At 38.3% G+C, this 20,968-nt stretch overlaps 1 protein-coding gene across 3 annotated transcripts; it reads left to right on the top strand.

The window, feature by feature from the left end:
- Positions 1–1,771: 1,771 nt before the first annotated feature.
- On the top strand, positions 1,772–17,326 carry LOC139624110 (sodium- and chloride-dependent GABA transporter ine). Of its 3 annotated transcripts, none has more exons than XM_071482922.1 (13): positions 1,772–2,350; positions 3,440–3,574; positions 7,830–8,040; positions 8,425–8,557; positions 9,042–9,176; positions 9,813–9,916; positions 10,621–10,745; positions 11,832–11,944; positions 12,820–12,960; positions 13,076–13,175; positions 13,381–13,481; positions 13,581–13,748; positions 14,210–17,326. In XM_071482922.1, the coding sequence occupies exons 1-13, from the start codon at positions 2,143–2,145 to the stop codon at positions 14,309–14,311; spliced, it is 1,776 nt and encodes a 591-aa protein (XP_071339023.1). In that variant the 5' UTR covers positions 1,772–2,142; the 3' UTR covers positions 14,312–17,326. The 3 variants fall into 3 exon arrangements, with proteins under 3 accessions (XP_071339023.1, XP_071339025.1, XP_071339024.1); XM_071482924.1 differs by lacking the exon at positions 1,772–2,350 and adding an exon at positions 5,722–5,841 and having other exon boundaries at positions 3,438–3,574; XM_071482923.1 differs by lacking the exon at positions 1,772–2,350 and having other exon boundaries at positions 3,440–5,841.
- Positions 17,327–20,968: the final 3,642 nt, after the last annotated feature.

Below are 20,968 nucleotides of genomic sequence, written 5' to 3'. Positions count from 1 at the left end.
CCAGAGAAAAGTATAAAAGAAAGCTATTTTCCAAAAAGGAGTAATATCACATCTTTATGTTTTTTATACTGTATGTAAGCAATGAATAATAGCACTTTCCAATAAAAAATGTTTGGGTAAAAACAGTCTTTCTTTCTTTCTTGCTTGCTTGCTTGCTGTCTTCAGAAAAAGATTTTTTTTCTCACAGCATTTTCTGTCTTTGGACTCCACTTCTTGATTTTGTAGAGGAAAATTTGAAGAGTACATTAGATGTTTCACAACAACCTGGAATACATACATTTGTATGACTATTATTATTATTTATTATTTTAAAAAATCGTATTAAATTAATTTAAACAATACATTCAAATAGTATGGAAAAATTGTAATAGGGAAGAGTAAATTGAGCAGTCTACAGTGAAAATGTAAACAGGAGAATATTCCTGATAAGGGTGAATATTAATCTTTTTTTTCCTTGTTTGTGGACAGTCTGTGAGAAAGCCCTCTCATAAAGCACAGCTGGTTTCCTCTTTGGAGAAAGCATAATACTATATACGATGTGATATTGAAAGGGATTTGATGGTACAGTGTATTTACTGAAATAAATTCAGCCATAATGCCACAGTGGACTTATGGACTGCTTGCGCTATTACTCATATATACCCTAAATGTGACCTGACACAATACCAGTGTTGAGCCACTGCTTTCAGTTTTAAGAGCTCTCTCAGCTGTAACTTAAACCCAGTTTGCCTTAATGGCTGTGTTAGTTTCTCCTTTGAGACAGTTTATGTTGTTGCTACGGAGTCATTGTCTACACAGCTTTCTTTGTGATGCTTTTTGACCCTCTTACTGAACAGCAGAATTAATACAGTGGTTGCAAAAAAGTTAGGGATACCAGTAACATGTATAGTTGCACTGCACATGTTGTTCCCATACATGTATTTTTACAAAAGAGACTTTGAGTAGGCTATAATTAAAGTTCATGGCCACTTATCTTCTGGAAAAGGGCTGCAGGAAAACACAACTGCATACTGTTTGTAATCTTACACAGTTTTCACTAAAAGTACAAAAAAACAAACAAAAAAAAAAAAAGAAAGGTTTTCATTAATTAGACATTATCAGTTTAACTGCTTACTTTTTGCTGTGTCTGAAAACAACTACATTAAAGCAACATACAGCTATAATATGCATTTCACTGTGAATATGATTTGCTCCTGTAAACATTTTTAATTTTTTTTATTTATTATTATTATTATTTTTTTTTTTTTTGCAATGTCTGTCTCATGTGGTTATGCACTGTACAGCTCGTGGTTGTAAAGCAATACAGAACGACGCGAAATGAACTTAAAGTTCAACGATTTCGTCTTCAAAATAAAAGCACCAAATTCCTAGTGTTAGTATTTGTCTTCTATAAGAGCTACAATCACACTGTGGCTACAACAAAGACTGTGTTTAAGTAACCAGATTCTTTTGTTTTTGTTTTGTTTTTGGTTTTTTTTTTTTTTTCTTTTCTTGGGTTGATTTTAACTGTCAATTTAATTTCCTTCTTTTGCACATCTTGTGCAAAAACCTGTTGTTGGGCCCTTATACCCTTTTTCATTAGGCCACTGCTGTGAAAAGTGCGACCTCATGGCCAAAATTAACATATGCGTTGCTTACAATACAAAACGAGTTCATTTGTGACACAACAATTTACTTCGCAGCCAGCTGAATAACGGACTTGGCTTTTATTTTGGAAAAAAGGCGTATCCTGCTTTCCTGGTAGCTGTCTAACCAGTGAAGATGAAAGGGGGCATCTGCGGTTATATCACATTGAACTGGACTGAGTTGGCAGGGTCGGGAACAGACGAGGTCGGCTCTGCATGTGCACTTTGCTTGGTGTCTTAGCCTTTCCTCACTGTCTTGGCTTTCATTGAAAATCATCCATCACCGTTAGGAAACCAGATGTGTAGGATGTCCACTGTCGGTTTGAATGAGATCGCCACAGGGACCTGGGGATAATTTAATTTCGTGAGGGTCGATCCAGCGGAATCAGTGCAGCTGCCTCACCCCAAATTTAACCGGACCTCTCATTTTTCGGACGTATGATATCCTAGTGTAGGGCAGCACCGCCTGACTGTGACACAAAAACCCTCACTATACTTTCATCTCTGGTAAGCCACAATGGAAGTCGCTGCCGACAATTCAAAGACACCATGTGATGAGGCAGAGTATGCTCTGAAACCACTGGATGACCAAACGATCGCGGATGCAGAGGCTCACAGACCCACATGGAGCGGCCGGCTGGAGTTCATCCTGGCGACGGTGGGCTACGCGGTGGGACTGGGCAATGTCTGGAGGTTTCCTTACCTGTGCTACAGCAGCGGCGGAGGTGAGACTGTCTGAGACGGTCAGGAGACCTGGCATGGCTCATAAACAGATTTAACCTACAGGGAAATACACGCATGTTTTTCCATAACTCTTTGAGGATGCTGCTGTTGTACAGGCAACTGGATGCATACAGCCACCTAAAGCAGCCTGCATCAATTTGCATAGGGTCGCTGAAAAAAGGAGGAAACGTACTAGGCCGCCTTTTAAAAAGTGCAGTAGTTGTAACGCGTTTGCATTTTTGGTATGTGACTGAGACCAAGACTCTCATTCACTCCTCTTCACTTTAAAGAAGCTACCAGTTCACCTGTAAGTCGAGTCTTTGCCCTGCAGGAAAAATTGGAACATATGTGAACCCAGTAGTTAAATTTGACATAGGCTATATATTTTTTTTGTTTTTCCTCAGATAATGGATTATAACGCCTTTAAACCTTTTGTGAAACGTGGAAATGTTCTCACTGGGCTACAAACACACATTCAGCAACCTTACAGAAATGTTATGCAATAAAATTCTCTCTCTTGTCATTGTTTTACTGTGTTGTAAGAATGACTCAGCAAAATTCAGCATAGAAACTGTCTAGCTGATGTTTAGCAAGAGCTTCATTATCATTTTCACTGAATTGACATAATTGTTATGGTTTATTATTTTTTTAAGCTGTGGGTGTACACTAATAAACCATCCAGGCCTAGTTATAAATAAAAGAAAGTCATAAATGGTTGGTGCCCAGATCTGAGTATTCTTCCTTGGAATAGAGGGTTATGGGATGTGTTTTTCACAATTAAAGGACAATTCACGACAAAGCTATAGAAGATATTTAGCCTGAGTACTCATACCCTGGCATCTCCAAAACCAGTTTCTCTCAATAGATTACCACAGGTTATTGGTGATTTGTTCAGCATTATTTAATGATTTATTAACCCGTTATAAAGTCAGTAACATTGTAGGAACTGTTAAGAAAGTATGTTTTATCTAAACAATGACACAGCAGCTACTACATCATGTTTATCTCTGGACTCAGCATTACACACTCAGGAGATACTTAGAGGATCAGCTGCCTTCTGTTCTTTCTTGTCTTTTGTTCTCCTGGTTCAGGTGCCTTCATGGTCCCTTATCTCACCATGGTGTTCCTGTGTGGCATTCCTCTGCTCTTCATGGAGTTTGCTATCGGGCAGTACACTCGTTTAGGGCCAGTGCATGCTCTCGCCAAAATTTGTCCTTTGTTAAAAGGTGAGTGACCCTCCAGGCCAAAGGCCCTGCTCGTGTGATGGGCATGAACTTCTGATGGATTTTCCGTCATTAACACACAATGTTCTTTTGCTATTGCAGCATGTATATAATAGGACATTTCTATATGCATGTGTTGTTGTGCTCGCTTCTAAATGCAATAAATTAATTTGCAATCCTTACCAAGTATGTGCATAGCATTATCTAGTATTTCAATGTGTTAATGTATACAGGCGCATCCTCTCTTACCTTTAGAAAACAGATGATAAGGATGATAAAATAACAGAAATTGAAAATACTTGCACTGGAGAAAGCAGACATTTTTGCCATTACTCACGTTAACTCATTCAGGCCAGTGAGTGATCATATAGAAAATATGTCAGGGAATGAGGATTTATTGTTTTTTTCCTTGACTACATTTCTGAAAGAAGGGACTCTAATCCCCCCCCCCCCCCCCCCCCCCCAAAAGTTAATTATTAACAATCAGTCCCAGAAATGCCAGTCAATTTACAGTATATAAACAAAGAGCTCCACATTTTTGAGCTAAATTATTCCTGGAGAAGGCAACAGATTATGAACATAAACGGTCTAAACAGTATGGTCTTATGAATTTATCTGACACATTTTTTAAAATGTATTTAACAATTGTAACGAAAAGTTAAAATACAAGATTAGACACAACTTTTATTTCTCTCCGCGGGCAGGACAGGTAATTGCATGAGCGATAATTGAAGAAAATCGTAATAGCTGTCATTATGAGAATAATTTGTTTCGGTGTCAGTCAGAAATGATAATTGTTTGGGAAAGTACATGTACAGCTGAACAGAATGGAAAGAATAGAATAGAAAGAAATAAGAAAAGAAATGAAACAATAAAATATCCCGCAGTTGTGTGTAATTGTAAACTGCTGCAGAAACCACCTTTGGGAGTGACATGGTCATGATGGGGATTGACAGAGAATCTGAAAAAACAGATATAACTGATGTACCTTGCTAAACGTGACGCAAAATAAATTCATTTAATTAAAATTATACATAATAATTTATGTAGTGAAATGAGGTCATATTTCTGTTGTTATTTTGTTTAGTTTCAAGGTTTTTCTCATGTCTCACCTAAACACAAAAGTCTTCAGACATGAATAACTCTTTTGTCACGTTGTTACAGATGTGCACAATCGCTGTTACAAAAAATGCACTTGGATAAGCTGTGCCATTCGTTTTACACTGACCACTGAGTGAATGTACAGTCATTCAATAAATGAAAATGTCTCCAGTTTGATATTAATAGGAAGCTAGGCTTTTAGCTTTTAGCTTTTTCAGACATATTTTGAAAGTTTTTTGTTTTGTTTTTGATAGGACTATTTTTTGAAGGATATTTTTGAACATTTTCCCTATTTTTATTTTATAGTTATTTTCTATTTCACTATTTTCACATTTCTCAGGACCTAAATGAAAAAAAAGATCTTGCATGTTTATCCCATGATCCTCTGTCATTATGTGTTTGACGCTCCAGATCCAAATGAACATTTAAAAATGATCAGTATTTAACCCTGGTGAAGGCATGCTCTTTCTGAGTGCCTCTAAGTTTATAATAAAATCTGCTTTTTTTTTTCTATTTGATGAATGAATTGTTTTTACAGTGTTGATGGATGAGAACTTGTTAAGCAAAATTTACAATCACTATAATCAGTGTCTTTTTTGACTTCTTTATCTGTATTCAATAGTGCATTCTCTGGTATTGAATGCATTTTAAATCAACAAGAAAGAAATTGTCAAATAATTCACACATGAACCAATATTCTTAAATTCTGCATGATAATAAGTCAAAGGTGGGTGACTGAAGGTGTGCTCTTACAGTCTACTTTAGTTGTTTAAATTGTAGACATCAGGCTAATTGCGGCTCAGTTCAATGGGTCGTTTGTGCTCATGAAAAAAATCACACACACCAGGAGGTGTTTGCAAAACTATAAATCAAATATGTAAATGAACTGGGTTTGTGTGGACTCAGAGAGCACTGACAGTCACTTGACAGCTTACCAGACACAACAGAAAGATCATTAAACAAGAGCCCAGCCATCAACAATCAGTACTTATGGGTGTGAACTGAAAAATGCTTTCTGTCTTGTTCTAACTTAAGATTTTTCTCTATAGTTTTCTTATCTCCTTAAAGACAGAGATTATCTACCCGGTCAAAACGTATGGGTCCTTCACTTGATTTATCGCTCATTTCTTCCTGGTTAATGCTCTGTGCTAAACAAGGGCCAAAAGCAGGTAGTATTTTTGTAACTTCTTTCTGAATGATGATGAAGTTCAGTTTACTGTGATGTACCTGTGATCAGTGATTTAGATGCCCACTAATATCTATCGCAAATCAACAAATATGGTCATTTGTAATGTGACTACAGTAGGCTTGATCATAGCAGATGAAAGTATAATTTTAACTAATTACATTTTTTTGCACTCAGGACTGTGTTGATTGTCCAGTTTGTCTCAGTGAGGGCATCTACTTGACAGGTGAAGCATGACAGGGTAATAAACAAAGAGGTGGAGACAGAACAGGATTCCCTCCATCTTTGTCTGCTCCGATCTGTTATTGAGTCAAGCAGACTGATATGTTTTGGCAGTTGGAAATGAGGCATCACCGCACCACGTGTCTGGTGTACCAGCGGAGCGCTCGACCATGTAAGCTAGAAGTGTACACTGAAAGAGGCAAACAGACAATAACAAAGGAAGGAGTGCTCAACGTGGACTATGCCCAGTGGTTCTGGATCCAGTGGAGCATGGCATTCCAGCCTGTCCACAGCAAGTAGAAAAAAAAGAAGTTTTCAGGAGGCAAAGTTTTTATATAGGCTACCTGTGAAAACAGCAGAGAGACAGTGCCAGTGCTTTTGTTCCCATCAGTGGAAAACGGATCTCATTCATTCTCAAACATCAATGATAATAAAGGTAGCAAACAAGATATGATGCAAAAGCTCAGGAACAGGAACAAAAATTGTGGAAATACTCTTATTTGCTTTCTTTCTGAAAATAAGATGAGAGGTTTGATGCTGCTCTGTAAATATTGTATATATATGAATAAATATGTAGCTGGAGCCAGCAGCCAGTTTTCCTTAGCACCAAGACTGGAAAAAGGAGAAAACAGCTAGCTTGGCTCCACACAAATTATGAAGTAAACATGGCAGATAGTTGTTATGGATGGGGGATATGGGCAGATCATTTCTTGGCCAGGACCAGTTGCCAGGCAACTAGCAGAGACTCCAGGAAAGTTACTGATCCTGACCAAGACATAGTTCAGTCCATGACCCATGTAAAGGTTTTTATGCAGTGTCTTAGTTGTTTTTGTTATGCAAAGTCACAAAAAAAAAAAAAAGTTTTATGCAGCTCAAACAAATTATATATTAATTTGTGACTTAAGAGGTGCTAGTAAGTGACTCAGCCACTTCTGACAGAGGCGGGCTAGCTCTTTTCCTGCTTCCAGTCTTTGTGCTAAACTAAGCTAACTGGCTGCTAGAACCAGGTACATATTTATCATGTAGTTTACAGTTCTTTTGTTGTGCCAGATAGACAGTTTATACAGAAGAACCAAATGGTGTGAAATATTTCCTCCTGGATACCTCAAAAGTACCCTTCCTGTGTTTAAAAGGGTTTAAGCCCGTCCATTCTCCCGAAGTGTCCTTGAGCAAAATAATGAACCTCTTCCTGCTCTAGAGGCCAGGCTTTTAGCTGAGTCATTGCCCTGAGTTCCCTGAGGGGGAGACAGGTAAAAAAAAAATTGTTGCCCATCTGGTGCACACAGGCATACACACACCCACCTGAAACCCGACACGTAGTAAAGAAACACAGGTGTTACAAGACTGAATAATTAACATCTGTTGGAGAACTTCAGGTGAGATCAAAGTTGCTCACCTTGGTCAAAAGCCTGTTATATTCGCCAGCCAAATGATACAGTGGAATTTCTAATCCATGGTTCAAGGAATTCCTTTTATCTGTGGCCAAGTTTGTTTGATTTCATCTTGGCCACCGCTGACCAGAGATCACCTCATGATACTGGATCTTCCTTATGTAAAGCCTGGATTATACCTATAATTGTAAACCTGTGCGCAGATAATTGACACTTTGTTGCAAAATATGGAGCTTAAGAGTGATTTTATAACAGTTTTGAGAAATAAAGTCTTTAATTTCTTCCCCTACAAATGGCACGACCTCTGCAGAGTTGTTTCTCAGTTGTGTCTTTCTCCCCGTCGCGTGTCACTTTGCAGGTGTTGGTCTGGCCACAGTCGTTATCTCCTTTGTGTTCTCCACGTACTACAACGTGCTCATGAGCTGGACCCTTTACTATTTCTTCAACTCGTTTGGGGCGACGCTTCCCTGGAAGTCCTGCAACAACACTTGGAATGTCATCGAAAACTGCTCCAGTGGTTTCCCCGGCAACGCCACCCACCTACAGTCTGCCAGTCAACAGTTCTTTGAGTGAGAAGACCTCACTGCATTTCAACTACAGAAATATGCTGTATCTGTGTATTCACAGTGCTTTTTCTCTGTGTTAGACTGACTACAGAAACGTTTTCGCACGAGAGATTTCTGTATTTCCTTTTTCTGTGTATTGGAAACTGTGACGTCACACATTTTTGTTCACAAATCAGGGTCTAGCAACAAAATCTATTTGTTATTCTATGAGGCCACCGTCAGTCACATCTGATCAAACACCCCCTACACACTCATGATGAAGTACATTAGCTTAGTTTTTCAGTGTTAACCTCTTAAACTGAAATTATTCAGTCAATGGCTTTTTGGGGATATTGTCATGGGAATCACTTGCTATTTGTATTTTCACGTCTTTTTCCATTTTCCTAGCCACAAACTTCTGGAGAAAACCAGTGGCATTGAAGAAGGTGGTGGCCTTCGCTGGGAACTCTTTGGTTATCTCCTTTTTGCCTGGGTCGTCGTGTATTTCTGCATATTTAAAGGAGTCAAATCCACTGGCAAGGTCAGAATAACACTGCTTTTCTACAAGAAGCGCATGTTTTTGTGTTGGCCCCAGTCTTTGATTTCATTGTTTGAAAACTTGCTGTCCACTGTTTTGTCTCCTTTAGCGTGTCTATAGTCTGGAGGGTAAGTCATTGGTTTCCAAGAATGAGATCTAAAATAATAAGTATATAAGTATGTGACTCAGGAAGTAGTCACATATAGTTTAGAGTAAAATACAAGACAAGCTGCAGGTTCAAAACAAATGTTTGCTCAGACAACTCAGAATCAGGGCACATCAAATGAAACAGAAAAGAGCTTTTGAAATTTTAAATCTTTTAAATTTTAACCTTGTTATTATGAGATATTTATTTGAAGTGAAAGCACAAATCATCTTCACTGGTGCCGCTGAAAACAGGTCCACCATCGCTCAAGCCTCACCTACAAAACAAGTCCAATTTCTGCTTTCTGATCAGTTTCTGCTGTCTGCTGCTTGTGCCACACAGGTTGTGTATTTCACAGCTGTATTTCCATACTTCATCCTGTTCGCCCTGCTCATCAATAACGTGCAGCTTCCGGGAGCCAAAAATGGGATCCTCTTCTTTGTGACACCTGTCTGGAGCAAACTGTTTGAAGTGAAGGTGAGACTCTGTTAACAAATGAGTAACAGAAAAAACGTAAGCTAGTCCTTTGGACCTTGGTTACACATTGGTGCCACATAGTAGTAACTAACTTTTACATGTTTAAATCAAATTAATTATTGTCTCACACATGAGATTGACAGATTGTATCAATTCCACATTTCATTTGACTGTATATCTGAAACACCAGGTCATTTAATGCACCCATCATTAATTTTCCTAGACTTTCAGATAATAGTAATAAAAATAAGCTCAAGGCTCAAACTCTGCAAAAGCCAGAACTGCAAGAGACTAAGGGGGAACAGGTGATTTCAGGAATGAAAACTCCACTTAGATTGTTCCCAGCACAAGCTAAACAGTAGAAAGAAGATTTTAGGGACAAATGCCAGAATGTAATCAGAGGACAAAAAGCTAAACTAGAGTGATAGTTTCCCTTTGATGTGAAGTGAAATCCAGAGCAGGAGCTCACAAATGCAGAATACCGTAATGTGAATGAACAAAGACTCCTCAGAGAAAATGTTTTGTTCACACCGTTATTCAAGGTAAAAAGCTGAATAAGAAGAAAGCCTTTCAAAGCACTTTTAATGAAACAATACTAAAATACACTTTCATGCTCTCATTTTATCTCCATCATAGGTTTGGGTCAATGCAGCTGCCCAGGTGTTTAACTCCCTTGGAATAGCATTTGGCTCCATGATTTCGATGGCCAGTTACAACAAGTTCAACAACAACATTTTCAGGTAAAGACTAAATGTTCTGTTTGGAAAAGCTGGATGATGTCTTTGACTTGAAAGACAAAACAGGTTTTTTTTTTATATTGATCAGCAAAAAAGCCGTTTCTGGGACTCCCTTGTTTTCTTTCTGTTTCTCTATATTTTAAGCTCAAGATCTCAAATACAACTGATTTCAGTTACAAATGCATCAAAAAGGTGATACTGACCCTTTTCCAAAACCATCCACTGTACAGTTGACTGTACAGTGTGTTCATGGAAGAAGCTACATTTTTGGATTCCTCTTTCTAAATTTGCTGTGTTTATTGTGTGGTTATATCCAAGAAGGTCACTACCATCCTGCAGAGCACTGAAATGAACCCTGTCTGCTAAGCTCCCTGCCATCCACATAGGAGGGAGAAATAGAGCAGGTTTGGTAGGAAATTAAGAATAGCTAGTTTCATTTAGAACAAGAGGAGATGAGGGGTGTTTAAATATAGTATCCAGTATGCACCAATGTAGGCTTCGGATTCTGTGCTGGATGCAGAAAAATGTACTTGCCAGAGAAAACTTTTATTTTCATTTCTGGTTTTTACAATTGTTTCTGACCACATGCTTGGTGATCCAGCAGAAAAATGTAAAACGCCTGTCTTGATGATCAAATGGCTGCTTCTGAGTGCCTCAGATGCTAGAACTGGATTGAAATTGTTTATTTTATCCTCCTTATTTCCCAGGGATGCTTTGATTGTGTCGTTTACCAACTCCTTCACTAGTATCCTGGCTGGCTTTGTGATCTTCTCAGCTATTGGCTACATGGCTCATATACATAACCTCCCAGTGGACAACATAGCTACAGATGGTGAGCATCAAACCTGGAAAGACCATTGCATCAAAATTACATTGCTTTCTTTGATTATAAGCATTATAAACAGAGAGCCAAAATCATGGACTTGATGTGTAATGGAGAATAAGGGCCAGAAATAGAGTGGACATATAAATAGATACTAAACTCTAATGCGTGGTTTTGTTTTTTTATGCTCCAGGGAGCATTTTTGTCTTCCTTTTATGGTAAAACAAAACACACATTTCAAGATGTGCATGCCTGCACCAAATAACTGTGCAGGGCACCTAAGGACAAAATAGTGCTTCTTGAAGCAATAGACTGATTTTACAAATGAAGTGTAGTCGCCATGAGGAACATTACTCAGCCTGTAAAAACTGTTGTATAATGTCTTCTGACTCTGCAGGAGCTTTCTAATGTATGAAAAAATATTTTTTAACAGAAAACCTACATTACAAACTGCATTATGAAAATCCACCATTTTTGGAGCTTGATTCATTCCAAAAAAAAAAAAAAAAAAGTCCAGCTTCATTAATTATTAATTACAGTCACACATTGCAGTGCAACATGAACACAACTTTATTGCGTGTGTTTACTGTAGTGAAATGTAACTAATTTAACCAAAGCTGGCAGATGTGTTGGCCGGAAGTGAGAGCTGAATGAGAAAAACAACTCTTCTTTGAGCAGAGTTAAAAAAAAAAAAAAAAAAGGCTTGTTTTTTCTTTAGTAACTCAGTGTTTGAATAACATTTGAACAGGAGCTTTGTCTGTTCAGTGATGCATTAGTAAAAACAGAGACAACATGTGTTCAGCCTCTGGGTCAGATAAGAATCTCATGAAGTGATCACAACACTATCTCCGTCAGCTCTAATCACATTCTCAAATGATGACTTAAATGTGCTGTGGTCTGATCCTCCCTTGCTGTTAATTGCAGTTGCATATCCTGTTCTCCTACATGGGGAACATATATAAAAATCTTCCAGACAACAAAGGTTTAAAGTGCAGCTCAGTGAAAGGAGGCACAGCAGTCAGAATTTTTTCTACATTCGTGTGTACATTTGCATTCTGTAGAAATAACAACACCTCTGCTGTATCATGTTTTCAGGTCCTGGTTTGGTGTTTGTCGTGTACCCTGATGTCCTCTCCACCATGCCTGTCTTTCAGCTCTGGGCCCCACTGTTCTTCTTTATGCTGCTGTGTCTTGGCCTGGACAGCCAGGTAAACAAATCTCTCTCTCACACAAGTGTGTGATGAAGGCGGAGGGCATCTGTGAAAATGAAGCAAAGCGCTGGGGCTCTGCACATTTGAATTGGTATTTTTTAGCAACAAATTTGGGCTTTTGCTTGTTTCTAGGAAACATTCACACATGTTTATCATTAAAACTGGAGTCAGAGAGGAGGAGGAATGTACACCCATGGAGAAATAGGGCAAAACGGCTGTTCCATTACCCAACTAATGTAGGCCAAACAATTACAGAAGATATCCTCCCCAACAGTGCACATTCAGGCTCACCATTTCTCTGTCACTGTTTACCTAACTGTGTCCATTTTTTGGCCATGAACTTGTAAAAGATTATTTCGGAGATTTGTGTAACTCAAACAGAACTGACTGCCAGGCACTAACTTGCCTAACTCTACAAATGTGCATCAGACTCACTTTGATAATGACTTCATTTTTTTGACAATTTCACATCCCAGCCATTTCATTTTCATGCATTAACAATATTCACCATGTTCACCATGACATTCAGATTGCTAATATTACCTAATCATAACTAAACAAAAAGTGTTGTTAATTTTGTTAGATTTTGACCTTATGATTTTCTCCGTCTGTATGCTTAGTGTGTTCTAAACATTAGTATTTAAAACCACTCATATCATAATATTGCTAAATATACTGCTTCTATTTGAAACTCTTTCTGTTGCTGTTTTTGCAAACAACCAATATGTGCTTTAGCCAGCTCTTTGCATAGGCTCATAATTGCATCCCAAACAAAGATGCAAGAATGTCTTGAGGTCAGAATGAGCCAATTTGGCAAAATTGAAGATGGGATTACTATTATAGACTCTGGATATGTTTTGTGTTTGCTGCAGTTTGCAACAGTGGAGGTGGCTGTGACTTTCATAAAAGACGAGTTTGGTACCAAAGTTCTGCGTTTCCTGAAAAGAGAGGAGCTGCTCGCCCTGGCTGTGTGCATCACCTGCTTTTTCTTAGGGATTCCTCACATTACAAAGGTATAATAAGAAACAGCAAAACAGCCACTACATGTGGCAACAGTTACATCACTGGTGACAGCTGTTTTGTTGTTTCTGGCTTATCCTCTCTCTGTCTCTTCTCCTTTCTGCACAGGGAGGCATCTATGTGTTTCAGCTGATGGACCACTACACGGCTGTGGTTTCCCTCATGTTTTTGGCTTTCTTTGAAGTTGTAGCCGTCTGCTGGATCTTTAGTAAGAGTCACATGAAGTTCATAAGTTTAAACTCAGATATGCTGTTTACATAGTAAACACTTTAGACATTGAAGCCCCCAGGACTTGTTGTGGCAGGTTAATTATTAAATTGAATACTAAACCTCTTTGATTTCTAAAATGTAAGGAAATCAGTAGAAGTGGTTTGTGGTTATTCCAGTTGTTAAATGACCTCTTTTCACCTCAGGTGTCCCACGTATCTCCTTAATGGTCAAAAGGATGCTAGGAAAAACTCCAAAAATCTACTTCCGCGTCTGTTGGCAGCTGCTCTGTCCGATGTTGGTGCTGGTGAGGTTTTAACTGTCTGAATACAATCTCTTAATTTTTTGACCAGGATTCGTCAGTATAATCATATTAATAATGAAGGTTGTCATTTTTTCTTCATAGTGCATACTGGTCTCCAGCATTGTCCAATACACTCCTGTTCACTATGGAAAGTACCCTTACCCAGAGTGGGCTGAATGGGTGGGCTGGGGGATTTCACTGGTCTCTATAGTGTGGATCCCACTTGGCGCTATTCAAGAGATCTACAGCAACAAAGGCTCATTTCTCCAGGTGAGTACAACACTCTCGGACTGCTAACATTAGCCTGCAAAAATGCTTACAAAGATAATGCTAACATACCTGTCAGCAGGTATAACATGTTTGCCATGATGACCATCTCAGTTAAGTGCGTTGACATGCTAACATTTGCCAGTTAGCATAAACGCAAAGTGCAACTGATGTGTAATTAATGAGTTTTTCAACTGTTTGGTTGTAAACAGTTGAGTCTGTTGGTGGTGCTTCATCCTGAGGGGAACATTAATATCGGCACCATTAATTCATCGATAACATTCATGGCTGAGAGTTTTGAATGAGAGATAAGTTCAGTATATTGTACTTTCTGTTCAGAGTTTTTTTTACTGATTGTGTCTTTATCTCTGTGTATTACTGCTTGAGCAGAGCGGAGGTGTTTCAACATACTGTAGTTTTGTAAAAGGTTGATCTTCTAAAACATTGCCTTCTCTAATCCTCAGAGACTTAAAACAGCTTTGACTCCTACAATAGACTTGGATGCTGAGGATCATTTGCCAGAAAAACAGAACCTGGACCCGGCGTGCAAAACCTTTTTTACTTAAGCAGCGTGACCAGAGATAAAGCCAGAGCCATGTCTGTGCATCTGTATGTATCAAACTCTGTGATGCAGTTCAATTTTTAAGGCACTGTTTGATGTGATGTAAAAAACTGGATTTACTTTACTTAAGGTTTTGGTCATAAAATTAGAATTCTATCCTATTTGTTGTACCAGAAGACAAAGTCTTCACTGTATCTTTAGCCCACTGTAGTACTTTAATACTCAAGACACCAATTTTTTTCAGTTGACTTCAGAAATTTCAAAATGTCCTGTGCACCTTGTCCATCGAGATTTTGTCCATCAACCTAAAGGTTAATCTAATTTAATTTAATTTAGGTACGAGTGATCATGTTCACTCTTTAAACTATGCAGCTGTTTATTCTAACCAAAGATTGAAATTTAAATTATTATTTCCTCCCATTCGGTTGGTTAATCTGTAAAAATGCCTGGTGCATGCAGTGACGTTTTCTCTTGCAATATTTGATAAACGTCAGTGAGTTTGTGTAGTGTAAGAGCGCAGTCAGAGACCTATTAACTTCTTAATTAATATATCTATGGTTTAAATAATTTAAATACCACATATTTTGCTGTATTTGCCAGGTGTTTTGGTGGTCATCATCTGGAATAGACCAATAAAAACACTGCAATACATTAATAACATGAGCTAGACGTTACCTCCCCGCTGCTTGTTACTGATAACAGCCTGAGAGTGTTGTTAATCCCAAGACATAACATAAAAATACAGGTTAAAATTTACCATATTATTTATTTACCAATATATTTTAATACTGCTGGTCTGTCCTGTGTTGTGCTGAAACCTCAGTGCTCTAAACTTAAGCATTATGAAGCTTGTGTTAGTTTGTCACTGGTATTTACACGTCATTTACCATTTGAGGGCAGCTGCTAGGTTGCAAACCTAAAATGTTTTGACTTTATGACTTGCCTGAATGCATCATTAGTTTTGACCTGTGAGAGTCCTGACAGTCTCATTTTTGGTAGGAAGAGCAGTTTCAGGGTGGCATGCAAATCTCTAGCCTCTGAACTGGGACACAGCTCAAGTCTGAGCCTGAATAGAAGTGAGCTGGGAACAAAAGTTTTTTACTTTTATGTTCAGAAATATTTTAGCCTGTGATTTCCATAACTTTGCAGTGCACAAACACTATTCACATTAAGTGAAAACCCTTGAACACACATAAGTGGAATAATTTTTGTTCCAATTACAGACATCATTTTTCAGAAAGACTCATTTGACCATCACCTCGATAATAAGCGAGTGATGTGATCAGGGCAGCAGGTTAATGTTATTCCCATGTGTACTGAGCTCAGATGCTGCTTGAGGTTGAGGAATGTTTCAATACTTTTGACATGATAATATCATTTTTTAACTACCTTGGCGCAGGTAACTCTGAAAAGTTTTAGAGATTATAAATGGTGCCTTTGATCTACTGCCATAAAGTTGAATTGGGCTAATGAGGGTAGATAATCTTCAAGGGGGCATCACTTATCTGGTAATCTGGTGACTCTCCATTCACTTGTACTCCATATTATATTGACGCAAAACCTACTAACTGTTTAATCTCACACTTCTTAAGAGAGACAGATGTCAAAAAGTTCACTTTGGTGGAAATGTAATTTATTTGAACTCGAGCTTCAACTTTGAGATTGTACAGTGGTGTTAAGTGATGCTTTTTCTAAAGATTGACCTCATGTCTCTGAGGACGAGTTAGAGTTAGATTGAACCAGATCTTTGAAAGTCTGAATTCTGTCTAGCACTGGGAGAAAAGGGTTCAGTCAGTGTTGAAACCGTAAGCTTTGGGGTAATGTCTAATGGAGATTAACCACCTCAACTGGAAAGACCAGTGGAGATTTGTGTAAAAGGCAAAGTCACACTGTCATGTGAGTTTGTCTAAAAGATTGTTCCTTACCCTACACTACGTTCTTGGCCTTTTCTGTCTTACTGGGTAGCTTATCAAACAAACCTTCACTTCGGAGTGCCTTTTTTTCCCAAAGTACTGAAAATAATGATGCATGCATTTTACATCTTATCACTAATTAAAGGTGAAAATGTTGTCAATCCAGTTTTGTATTTGTTACATATATGTGTAAGAAGCTAACCTGTAGGTTGAGAAAATAATTAATCTGGGGACTTAAAAAGTCATTTTTTTGAAGACCACATAAGAGAAGCATCTGTTTCATAGAAATCAATGTTACCTGCCTCAAGTGCCTTTCATGAATTGATTTTTTTTATTTTTAGATAATCTATATTTAATACAACAATCAAACCTTTTCTTTAAGTTGCATCTGTATATATTGTTGTTGTAAGCTGCACTTGTCACTGTTTACGCTTTTTAGTAATTTGACTTTTAGTGCGAAATACAAATTGTAATGGGCTATTAACATAATGATGCCTTTTTTTTAAAAATCACAGTTATAATCTTGTTTAGAAAATGTACAAAGTCTTGAAAATGTCAGTTTTCATTTAAACCAAACATCCTCTGATTTGACTGATGAACATCACCTCCTCTCTGGCTGAAGTTTCATTAATCAGTGAAGTTTGTGGCTGAATGAAAAAATGCAGACTCTTTGCTCCATGAGACAACACTGCTTATTGCTCAGGTCAGCTATTTTCTCATAATACACAAGCACTTCTCAAATTTGTGACTCAATACCATTGTGTAATGTGTCACAGTTTCACGATATTGCACTGTAAGTTAGTGACTACAGTAAAATCTTTAGTGTTCTAATATTCATGCACTGTATCAGTAAACTAATCAGAAATGCAATACAACTATATATTTGTTAAGCAAGACAGTTTTTTTTTTAATTTCAAGACTTAAATGTATTTTTCTTATGTTTTTTTGTTAAACAAAATCCTACAAATATACAATTTACCAAATGTAATGTTGATTTTTCATATCAATGAGTGTATGTTTAATTTTCTTGCTGTTTTCATCATATTTTTACTGTGCTATCATATGTGGTGTCTTACATCTTGTTAAATAAAAAGCCTTAATTTATACCCTGGTGGCAAATTATTTGCGTCATTTGGATTGCAGCTGCAGAGAGTCACTGGGTGGCAGTATAGCAGCAGGGAATGCAAAGAGGGAGCCATGACTAGTCTGCATTAACTGAACTGCCTCAGTCTTTCCACTTATAAGTACCAAAACTGCTTTATCTGTTGTACAACATGCACTGGTATCCAAGTCACTTTGGATGACTTCGCCTTTAAGTGCTCTCAGACTTTTGGACTCCATTGTACATCTGAAATAAATTATTTTGTTGCAATGGTTTGGTCACAAAATATTTGAGCAAAATTTAAGCAACACTCACAAACATTCGATAGCTTATTGACAAAACACATACCAGCCTTACAATATTGTTTTTTCATTTTTATTTTAATGCATGAAACATTGAATACAGTGACTTTTCCCTTCATGTCTCTCCATGAGCTTATATGTGCCTCCATAAATGTTATATGTTATTTCTAGAGTATGATTTGCTGTGACTGTAAAGAAATAGAAATTTAGTAATGTATTAGATATTAATAGATGTTAATATCCATCGTCTAGTGAGACATTATTTCACTTAAACTGCCCACCAGCACCATCAGTCCATATATTTTCAGAATGGATGACCCCATTGGGAACTGAACCACATCTTCTAATGTAACTGGGCCTGTGGTCATCACACTGAGCTGCAGAGGGAGAGCACAGCTGAATGCAGTGCTGTAAGAGGTTTGGAAGTTAATTAGACCCTTGTCATAGAGTGCTGCAGCAGCGCCCTTAGCAGAACTGTACGTTAATCAATACCCCCTTCCTGCTTTCCTCATGACAGAACGTATCATCGGCACTAAATTAGCGCTGGGAGCACTGTTTGATCAATAGCCATAGACAGTGCAGCCCAAGGGGTAGTAAATTAATGGGTATACATGGCAGAGGGGAAGCGTTCGTGAGCCCGAACAGGCTATGAAGGGGTAGATGGGTTGCTGTCTAACTCCTGTTGTGGGGTGTGAAGACATTCATTTGTGCCAGGCAGAGTTTAACAAGCAGCAGAGCCTCGTGTTAGCTGAGCTGTTTCAGATCTTGTCTGACCTTTCTTGAGCAGAAATTGTGCAGTGGGCCAGGAAATCCACTGGTGCATCGTATCATCTCTGCTCCACACTCTGTAATAACTGCGCCTGAAAAAAGGGGCAGAAACTAACACGTCTGTAAAGATACTTGAAATTTCACTCCCTTGTGACCATTTAAGGTTTCTTTTAGTCATCCTCTACTCTGTTGTTCCACTCTCTTGTTTGTGTTTTTCCTTGGAGTGTGCCATGTGAAGGGAAGAGGATCCCATCTGTTTTAATTTGAATGAGCATGCATATGCATGTGTGTGTGCGTGTGTTAAAATGATTAAGTGAAGGAACCAGAGATCAAGGTTGATTACATACTGCTACTGGTCATGGGTGTGGTGCTGAGAATAATATGAAGTACTACATCAACAGAGGAGAGTTTTACCTCATTATTAACCACTCCACTCCATCACGATGATACAACTGCAGCCTTTGGTTCCTCATATGTGGAGTCCAAAGCAGATGCTATTTACTGTCTCCAAGCTCACTGAGGTCACGAATATGCTGGTGAGGAGGATGTCACCAATATGTCAAAAGATATAATTAAAACTCTTGTGGCCTTTGTGAATATTACAGCTGGTGTGGCAGCAGTAAGCGGTAAGTTTCTTCAGTGTTTCAGATACATCAGCTTTAAAAGGTCTGTCAGAAGGGTGAACATCTGGAGCTTTTATGGTAAATGCCCTGCCACCCCCCTGTCACAAGTCTTACCCACGGGTACAGACAGCAGTATCTGGTCAGCAGATCTGAGGCTATGAACAGGGGTGTGAGGGGCAAGAAAGTCAATGTGAGGTGGGGCATGGCCAACCAGTTTCTTAAAAAAAAGGAGCAGAATTTTTAAATTAATTCTAGCAACCAGTGCAAGGAGGCGAGAATATGGGTAATATGGTCATATTTTCTGGTTCTTGTAAGAATCCTCACTGCTGTGTTGGGGACATTTAAATGATTTCTGGGGCAGTCCAACAAATAATGACTTACAGTGATATAGATGGCAAGGAACAAAACCATGTATGAGAGTTTGTTCATCTTGGAAATAAAGAAATCTAACAATCCTAACAATATTCCTAATTCAACAGATAGCTGATTTTGGGATATTGCTAAGATGTTTAGAGAAGGTCAGATCTGACGAAAAGGCCACTCCTAGATTTCTGGCCTCATTTGTATTATGAAACTGGAGTTGATTTACATGGTTCCTGTTTGTATTAGAACATCAGAAAGTTACTTGACAGGATGTGAATGACGTAACCATGGATAGATCTGATGGATTTATGGATAAAGATTTGTGTATCATCAGCATAACAATGAAAAGAATGATTGTAGCTGTGGATAATTTGGGCCAGAGGTAACATGTAGACAGGTAACAGTAATGGGCCATAAATAGATCCTTGAGGAACACTGCAGGTAGTATTTGCATGGCTGGATGACATTCCCAACTGGTACTAAGAAGGATATGTCACTCAGGTTAAACCAGTCTAGAGCAGTCCTAGTCACCTGCCCACCCAGTTTTTCAGTTGATCAGTTAACAGGCCACGCTCAGCTGTATCAAATGCTGTAGAAAGGTCTAACAGCACCAATACAGCACAAAAGTCAGCAACTGAATTTTGCATAATATAAGTTAAAACATTTTGAAGCACAGTTTCTGTACTATGATCCTTTAGACAGCCAGTCTGAGAAGAGAGAGTGATCCTCAAAAAGTATATGACTATATCAATCTGGCAAGAAAGGGCAATTACATTCAGGGAGTGTGCTGAATTTGTGTATTGATAAAATACTTGGCCCTACAGTGTTTAGCACTCACTAAGTAGGTTTGAGGGAATCATTTCTAAGGGACACATACAAGGCTTCACATTTGAGATAATATGTGTCAAAGAGGAGAGAAATGGTTTCAGAGTTGATGAGAACTGAGAAGCATGAGCTTAACTCTGATGGACGCCATTGTGTCAATTTTGCTACAAATCTTATCCACAGAAATATTCACAGGTACCCTGTGTTGCTTCATGACAATTTGTGACTGCAGGGTCAAGTACTGTATGTACTGTATCAAATAAAACTTGGGCTCTATGGAGTGAAGATACTCTCTGCTTTAACACACTGCTGGGAACTAGCCAGACAGTATCTCAGATGCTGATAAGACACTTTGAATTTGATTGTTTGTCTTTTTTTCCTGTTTACATGCTGCTCTCCTGCATTCCTGGCTAACTGCACGAGTTATGGAGTTAAACCATGGCTGAGCTTTGATATTTGCTTTTTTAACTTTGTAGAGAGCAACTGAGTCAAAAATATTAGTGCAAGTGCAATTGCATACTGTGACCAGTTCTTCTGTGCCCAGACCAGCAGGGAGAGCTTTCATGAGAGCAGAAGAGGAAGCATCTGAGATCTGCCTGGAAGTGAGAGGGGTAATAGACCTGGAATAGATCCTAGCAAACTGGGTTCAGGCATTTGGGAGGGGAAAGAGATAGAAAATATAATGGGCTGATAATCAGATGAACTGACATTATTTATATGGACACTGGGGACCTATATCTACTTAATTGTAATCAGTAAATCTTT

Source organism: Trachinotus anak, unplaced genomic scaffold, assembly GCF_046630095.1.
Source record: "Trachinotus anak isolate AG129_WGS33_773 ecotype Australia unplaced genomic scaffold, CSIRO_AGI_Tana_v1 ptg000008l, whole genome shotgun sequence".
In the NCBI taxonomy this organism is placed as follows: domain Eukaryota; kingdom Metazoa; phylum Chordata; class Actinopteri; order Carangiformes; family Carangidae; genus Trachinotus; species Trachinotus anak.
Note: the sequence above shows the minus strand (reverse complement) of the source record. Positions and strands in the feature narration are given on the sequence as shown.

Excerpts from the sequence above, each read along its gene's own strand:
- LOC139624110 (XM_071482922.1), top strand. The coding sequence starts at position 2,143 with ATGGAAGTCGCTGCCGACAATTCAAAGACACCATGTGATGAGGCAGAG. Across the intron at positions 8,041-8,424 it reads GCCAGTCAACAGTTCTTTGA|CCACAAACTTCTGGAGAAAA; the intron begins GTGAGAAGACCT and ends CCATTTTCCTAG. Across the intron at positions 9,917-10,620 it reads TTCAACAACAACATTTTCAG|GGATGCTTTGATTGTGTCGT; the intron begins GTAAAGACTAAA and ends CTTATTTCCCAG.